Source organism: Austrofundulus limnaeus, unplaced genomic scaffold (assembly GCF_001266775.1).
Source record: "Austrofundulus limnaeus strain Quisiro unplaced genomic scaffold, Austrofundulus_limnaeus-1.0 Scaffold1198, whole genome shotgun sequence".
Classification (NCBI taxonomy): domain Eukaryota; kingdom Metazoa; phylum Chordata; class Actinopteri; order Cyprinodontiformes; family Rivulidae; genus Austrofundulus; species Austrofundulus limnaeus.
The window spans coordinates 63,853-72,353 of record NW_013953600.1 but is presented as its reverse complement, the minus strand read 5'-3'; the positions used below and the strand labels follow the sequence as shown (position 1 = coordinate 72,353).

The 8,501-nt window shown below is 42.5% G+C and overlaps 1 protein-coding gene across 1 annotated transcript; it reads left to right on the top strand.

The window, feature by feature from the left end:
• Positions 1-639: 639 nt before the first annotated feature.
• Positions 640-7,997, top strand: LOC106534527 (transmembrane protein 200C). Its single transcript, XM_014031201.1, has 2 exons — positions 640-797; positions 5,748-7,997. The coding sequence occupies exon 2, from the start codon at positions 5,781-5,783 to the stop codon at positions 7,311-7,313; it is 1,533 nt and encodes a 510-aa protein (XP_013886655.1). The 5' UTR covers positions 640-797; positions 5,748-5,780; the 3' UTR covers positions 7,314-7,997.
• The last annotated feature ends 504 nt before the right edge of the window (positions 7,998-8,501 follow it).

Genomic DNA, 8,501 nt, shown 5'->3' with positions numbered 1-8,501 from the left:
AGCACGTCGAACGCTCAGATCGTTCAAATCGTGCTGCTCTAATCGCGCTTGAGGCACCGCAGCACTTCCCGACGCTGATTGAAGCGCGTCCACCGTAGACTTTGCATGTAAACCTGATGCTCCTGATGTTGAAATCGCGTTCGGTGTGAACGCACCGTTATACTTTTAATTGTATTTCTTATTTCACGTTTATTCAATCATACACAAAGTACTTTTCAATGTTTATAAGTGTGTTAAAACGCTGTTTCTATGCAGGAAATACCACGTAGAGCTCAGTTATTGTTTGTTAAAGGTGATGTTTCATGTTTAGTCTAAATTAAACATGAAGTCTTTACAACCATAATGTTTATGTTGTCCTCAAATGAGTTTGACACCCAGACTTATAGCATACAGTCCATTTATTATTTATGCTCCAGAGCAGCAAACTGCTCAAACATTTACTTTACCAGAGGATCACAGTTAATCAAGCATAATAGACCTGTGGAAGCATGAAGGTTAAACCCCAAAGATTATTTCCCCTATGATTGTAATTTAAATTTGGAGCACTTCATATGCAGTGTGACAACACCCCCTCTTTTTTTTTTTTTTTTACATTGCCCAATAATGAGCTCCAATAAAAAAGCGCTCGGCCCGCCCCTGTCGGCTCCATTGTGACTCCGCGTTCAGCTGGAAGCCGCTCTTCCATCCTTGGCACCGGAGCGGGCGCACCACGACGAGCCCGAGCCGAGCCGAGCCGAGCCGAACCAGGAGCGCGCCGTGAAGACGATGATGTTTAGTCCAGCAGCCACATTTTACTGGTAAGAGGCGCCCGCTTTTACTCTTTTATCCCTGGTTTTGTCTTCATCTGTTAGGCACACTCTCAGCTCCACGTTTAACGCGGTTCTGTGCGGAGAGGCGGAGAGGGCTCGGAAGTCTTTCCGTGGTGATTCTGCCTTATAGTTTTCTGTTTTTGGACGCGTACAAAATATTTTAATGTCAGGTGAACGTCGTGTAGGAGCACCTCCGCGCGCTTGACGTGCTTTACTTTTATCCCTCAGATCATTTGGAGACGTTTTTAAGGTGAATTCTAATGAAGGCGTGGATTTACGCGCAAATGTTGGATGCGCGTAAATAAAAATCCCTTTAACTTTTAGTTGTGCTTTCGTTTTTTTACTGTGTTTTTATGAAGTTGTGGAGCAAAAAATAAATAAATAAATAATGTTCAATGGGAGCCGGAGCGCTGAGGTTATGAAAGCATGGACTTCATCAGGCCGTGGCAGAGGGAGATGTGGATGTTTGTCATTTTGTCTCCAACCTTCCAAATCCCCGCAGTGTTTCTCTTTGTCGCCCTGCTGGTTCTGGACGTTTTCACCTCCTGCTCTACAGCAGCTCATGATATTTCCTCGTTTTTTTTTTTTTTAACCAACAGAAGGGAAGCAGATGCGCCGCTAATATCAACAGACGGTTACTCGTGCAACGTTGCGCAAAAAATATGGAGGGTGGGGGAAAATATGCGCCCCCGCAGATTTGGAACGACTGATCGTTCCTCTGCGTCCTGTCAGCTTCGCGTTCAGCACCGCAGACAGAGACATCACAGCATCTTCTCCCCTCCAGATGAACGTGGACGCCGGTCCGCCCACGCCTGATGGCTTTCTGTGCGGCTGCCGCGCGTCTCGCGCGTTTGGGTGTTAAAAAAAATGAGGGGAGGGGGGGAAAAAGTCGCTACAACCCGCGACTGAAGGCCCCGGTGTGAAGCTTCTGGTGCAGAACTGTGTGTTCCACTGTCTGCAAGTCATAAAATAAGACTTCAAGGCCTTTCTCGTCGTCATCAGTGGATTAAAGTGTTGTTCGCCTGGAGAGCAACACCTGCAGCTTCTTACCAATTGGACCTTTAAAATACACTCTCATAAACAAGTCACTGGATTTACATGATTAACTTTTGGATGCAGCCCATTAAAGATGGCCACCACAGCTGAGCAAACTTATCAAACAACAAAATGAGGATAAATCAAACAAATTTATCGATATTGAGCTCAAATTTGGGGTGACAGTAGCTGATAGTCATTCTCAACATGTACTTTAAGCTAGGCATATAACAAGTACAAGTAGGCCTACTTCAGTTTTGGTACTTGCTGATACCAATGATTTTAAAAACTTATTTTGTTATTTAGAACCTGGGARTGGGACTAAATTAAATAATAACATAGTAATAATTATAATCTGGAGTCGTGCTGTTTAAATCAGACGTCCAGTTGCGTCGTCTTTTTTTTCTTTTAATTTTCCACGTCCTGGATGACTGAGAATCCACAGAAACATCTGATAGGAACGTTTGTGTCGGACCATATCAATACTAAAATCACTGGATCAGTACTTCCTGCGTTCCGCTTTGTTCCATAAATAACAGCCGGCCGGAGGTTGGATAAAACATAAACAGTAGACTAATGTCAGATAATTATTTATTCTGCTCTGATCGAACAACTTCAGATTCGACATGCTAACGTGTAGCATCCATAGGCTACTTCTGTAAACAGCAAGCTGAATGTGACGTCATGTCATCTTCTGAGCATTCAGGCCGCATCGACAGCACAAAGCGTTCACACTGGAGRCTGGAGGTCGCATTTAAAATATAATATATAATATAATGTGAATGTCCACGCAAACAAATTGGTATCAGTTCCGGGAATCACAGCATTATGCATTACTTGCAAAAATGCTGGCACACCACTACTCTGAGCTCCATCTGGTTTGTAAATTTTTGTCATTAGCAMTTGAAGTCAGKCATCYCTGTCTGTTAGCAAAATACCTTGTGAAAAACTGGATTGGTTGTGATGAGACTTTCAGTTGTGCGTCTGCAGCTGGTTCAGTTTGGAACTCAATCTAAATTAAGTTAGCCACCTCAGCTAATCAACTTTAGCAAATAAAAAATTGGCTATAACTCTCAGCATAAATGGATTATAGTTCAAAACTCAGGCGGTGATAAGCATTCCTTCACAGAAGCCTTTCATTTCTAACCTACAACCTCTTTGACTGATTGCACTGATTAAACATAAATATACATTTAAAAAGACAAATTAACCATAATTATGACAGAGTTTGATGTCAGCTTATAATTGAGTTGATGATGTTAAAGGTAGCCGTCATGTGTTGATGGGTTGGAGAGCAGGAAGGAGAGGGTCTGAACGGAGGACTGGTGAGAGATGAGAGAGTCGGGATGAGAAAAGAAGCCACAGAGAGGTGGAGAAAACATGCCTGCTGGCTTCCTGTCTGGACACATTACGTTGTCATCGGCTGATATCGCACCAACACAGCAAGATAACTGGCACTTCCTGTTCTCTGCTGTCAGCTTGGGTGTTTGTCCTTCGCTTTTTCTGCATCTTTCTATTCCTACGTGTCCACTGTGGAGTAAAATATCTTCTACCTTTAAACAAGTAACTGCAAAAATGCAGCAGCAGTTCTACCTGTTGCATAATCTCCAACACAGAGCTAGAAATAGCTGCACTCGGGTCTTTTTTGTTTCAGCAAAATTAGCCCCATTTCACCTTTCGCAACATTTGACTCGTTCCTTTTTTAAATGAGCCTGCATTAAACCTCTCCGTGTTTTTCAGCTCGTTTTCATTCTCAGTTATTGTTAGACACAAGAAATGTAACATTGCTGTTTTTGGGATGTTAAAAATGACTGAATGTGTTTCCAGTGACGTCTGATAAAGGCAGCTCTTCTCCTCTGGTGTTTCTGTAGGTGGGACTGAGTCAGCTGCTATTTTCTATAGTTTCCAAAATTAACAGACTTTGGCTGGCACCTTCAGAGTAATTCTTACACCTCAGTTTAGKTTTTAATCGACAGTTTTATTTATTTATCTATCTGTCAGGCTGCAAAATGCTTTTACGTTTAGTGTTGACCTTGTTGCGATCCTTTTGTGTTTCTGTAGGGAAGAAGGGGAAAGTCATATCRAGCTGTTTCACTAACAGTTTTTGATGACAAGAAAGAAAAGAAATGCCTTTAATATGGTTCACTAAGCAGGGAACAGAGAAACTAATAAGTTATTGCTTTCTTAGAGCATTAATAACAAGGCAAGGATTATTTAATAATTAGTTGTGATTTGTCATCAGAATCATTTCCTGATTGATGGACGGACTGACAGACTAGTTTCAAAAGAACAGAGCAAAAGTTTCAAGGTTTATCCTTATTCATATAAAAATAAATACACACAGGGGAAGCAAACATATGGTGTAATTGACTCACACAAAAAACAAAACAATCCCTTCAAGAAAATTAATCCTTTCAAAATAATCCTATTTATTCCTTAAGATTTTGAACTCAGTATATAATAATAAGTATTTCCCACCACAATGAAAGGTGAGCAATTATATAGTTGCCTTTCATTTGTTCATGTTTGATTATTTACTATAAAATTCTCTATTGATATTATAAAAATGTTATTACAGGTCAGCAGATTTGTATACAGCTTGTTTGTGTTGTTGCAAAATGAGTCAACAGATGAATTCTGTGAATTAGGCATCGGAGCTGCTGTGAACTGCTCTGTGATGTGCACCAGGCTGATGTGTGACAGTGTCCACAGTAATGGATGAAGACATCACATGGMTTATTACGACACAGAGATCTTCATCTAAATGTCTGTCAGCCATCAGCCTGACGCTGCWGTAAACATGAAGCCTGCCTGTACCCAGAGTTAACAAAACAGTWACCAGCCCAAGCCTAAAACTGAGCAGCATGTAACTATATAAAACAGCACCTTTTTAAAATGTTTTTTTAAAGTGCAACTTTAACATCTGAGCTGAAAATGTGAATGCTGTTATTTAGAGAACAAGCAAGTATTTTTTTGTAAAACAAACTGGCTGCTGGCCTCAGTTTGAAATTACATGCGACGGGCACTGAAAGCAACAAAATARGAGCTCTCAAAAGTAATAATATGTTTGTTTCAGGCCTTAACCTCAGATTTCAGGCTACAAGGAGCCTGTTACTAATAAGCTTTCAACAAATCCAATTACAACACCAAACTTGTTTAGTGTGTTTGTAATTCAGCAATTCAAGCTGGGACTGAGATGTCTTTAGGCCAACGTGGGGCAGTTTCTGGATGGACTAAGGCCACATGGGTGGCAGTCAGCCACTGTTACACCTTTTATGTCACAGAGTGAGGTAGTAACAGAGCCGTAACAGTCTGTGAAAAGGTAAAACACAAACGATTGATTGAGTTCAACTGTTTGTAGATTTGAGCTTTTGAAAGATTTTAGTTCCATTTAAATACTCAGAGATAMAAAATTATCACAGCTTGGTGATTTAAAAATGACACTAAAGTTATTGATATCCTTATTAAGGGTGAACTGATGGCAGTTTTCTGGCCGAACACTGTTCTTTAAAAAGTCTGACCTACCAATTTTAATTCTGATTTTGACCAATATTAAATAACTGACTCTGTCAGGTGTTATAAGGTCACAATACACCTTCAACACTAACCTTCTTTTATTGAAAAACATTAATCAATACTCTTGAAACGATACAAACTTGTCTTAACCGGACATCAGATCGTGCTCARAGCGTAGCAAAAGGGGAAAGTGGCTGATTTTTAGACCTTTTTAGAGGTAGTGTCGATCTTTTCCACTGATCTTATCTAAGTATTGGCCGATCCCCAAAAATTACAGAAACCGGTGCAGATAAATTGGCCGGCCCATTTATCAGTGCACCTCTATGAARTGTTGGATGAAAACTACATATTTGCACACTGAACAGCTTCTTTTCTGTTTTTTCATAGACTGAGTGACGAGCCTGCTGTCCAGTCGCCACCATGATAGCCACGGGTGGCCTGCTGCGCATGAACAGGCGACAGGATTCACTCCGGTCCAAAAACCGAGCGGAAAACAAGAGGAAGCGGAAATCCAAGAAGAAGAAGAAGAACGARGTGGTCATTGTGAAAGGGAAGCTCAACCTCTGCTCCCCGGCTGGTTTGGTGGCTGCCATTGGTGTCGTAGTTCTGATGATTGGGATATCCATGGCCGTACTGGGATACTGGCCTAGCCAGAACCAGCAGGAGTATCAGGAGCGCCGCAGAAACGGAGCCTTCCACAACAGCAGYATGAGCTACTCCAGAAGTCCATCTGTCTCACTTAACTTGACCCACGATACATCTCCGTCCAGTCCAACAAATGAGTCCAACCAGAACCATTCTAACAGCAGCGCCCCTGAGCCCTCACCTCACTGTGGCATCCTTTGTGACTTTCTGGATAATTATCTGTACTCAGACAATTTAAAAGTGTTTGGACCGTTGGTGATGGGAATTGGCATTTTTCTCTTCATCTGTGCCAACGCCGTCCTCCACGAAAACCGAGACAAGAAAACAAAAATCATCAACCTGAGGGACATCTACTCCACGGTAATAGATCTGCACAGCATCCGGTCGAAGGAGTACTCGCCTCTGAACGGCCTGGTCAACTACACCCAATCGAAGAGCGTCGAGGGACCATCGGCTTCGTTTCCAGCCAGCAGTTCGCACACCCGCAGCTCCTGGCCTTCCACCGGACTCAATCCAAAGGGTGAGTTGGATACCGAGGAGGTGTTCAGACGCTCCTCGTTGGCGAGCCGGCCACGCAGCTGCTCCAGAGACGTCCAGACCTTCACAGATACRGTCTACAGCATCTACAAAGACTACAGCAATAGAGGCGAGCAGGCCCCCCAGCCCCGCCAGTGGGAGACCACTTCCATTGTCACCTCCTCCGTGAATGCGTTCACCCTCCCTGTGATCAAACTCAACAACTGCGAGGTGGACGAGTCGGAGAGGGCGGAGGCGGAAGGACGTTCGGAGGAAGCGGTTGTGATTGAGGCTGCCGCTGAAAACATTAGTGAGGAAGGACACGCCAGCAGAGGGCACGCCGTCGAGATAGACGGTAGGCACGAGGGGTCGGCAGCGATGATGGACTCCCCGCCCCCCCATCAGAACCAGGAGGGCAGAGCCACAGAGGCGGTTAACCCGCAGGAGGTGCCTCACACACAGCTGTTTCCTCCCGCGCCAATGGGTTCAAACACATCCCTGAACTCCTTCGCGGATCAGCCGAGGCTCGCGCGCCACTGCAGCCTGTCCATGTCGGGGAGTCGTCAAAGTGACAGAGCAAGGCGTTTCAGCTGCCCCCGACTGGAGCGCTCCAACAGCAAGGGCTACATCAAACTGACTGACCTGGGGGGCGAGTCCTTCGAAGCACCCGACACGTGCACGTCTTTAGAAGCCACAGGACAGGAAGCAGAAATGGATGCAAAAGCAGCAAGGGAAGGCGGAGCTCAGGGAGAGGATGCTCTGGTGGCACCCAGTACTTCTACAGAATCCTAGGCTTTTCTTTCTTTTTTAAAAAATCTCACAAGCCTCCTGAAACTCTTTTTGGTCTTGTTGTTTGCTTTGTACCTTTTTCTGCCATTAGTGATGGACAGCTGGTCAGGAAAGGAAACACAAAAAGTACACAGCTGAGGACTATTGACCTACAGCCATGAGCACTCAAGAGCGACACTCTTTATATATTAAAACAACAACCACTTCTCAGTATTCAGATGTAACTTTTCTATTTTTCCAATGTAGCAAGAGCAATATTTAAGACTTCAAAGAAGTTTTAGTAAAGATTTATATTAAAAAATAACAAAAAGAAAAAAAGATCTGATGAATTTTAGTTTTTCTTTTGTACAACAGTAGGGCAAACATTGTAGCTTGTAAAATTACCAAAACTGTCACTGKGAACTGCTGTCCAACATGTTGTATGGTAGCATTAACGTATGCCACAGAAAATGAAATAGTCTAGATTTGTTTCTCTACATTGTTATGTGAAAAACACGTGACTTGGTGAACTGAACTGAATCTCAGGTAGACGTTTGGTTTAGTATTGAGACCTTAACGACGAGGTCTTCCCTATGTGCACACTTGTTTATATGAAACATACATGGTTGAATAAATCTGACTGTAACACCTACATTTGGTCAAACAAATGTTTTTTTGTGTAGTATTAAAATGCAGAAGGTGTTGTTTTGTTTTCTTTGTCTAACTGTGTTTTAAGAAAAGCTTTTCAAAAAGTTGTGTAGATACTGGACTACTTAAGCTAACTGAACTGAAGTCCAACAGGCTTACGTTTTCAAATTTATGGCAGTGTTCTTGTTGTCTTCAGCATCAAAAAGAGGGCAGAAAAGTATGTGCTGATTTAGATGGGTGGTAAATTAAAGAAATAAAAATGTCCTAATAAATCACCTGTCCAGCGATGGCACTGGCAAAGACTGTCAAACACATTGCTCCTAAACATTTAGCTGAGACAAGAGCCTGTTCTTCCAAAAAAGCTTTTTATCAATTTAATTTTTTATGGTTTAATTTGTAGTTTCCATCCAAGCACCTATATTGGTTTGTTTTCCATTAACTTTAGCTCCTGTAGATGTTTCCAGCAAAGTTATTTGAAGCTATTCAAGTGTATTTTTTTGCAATCAATTAAGTAAAGGAAGTATTCCTAAGAGATTGAACACTTTATGCAATGGGACAGAGTTC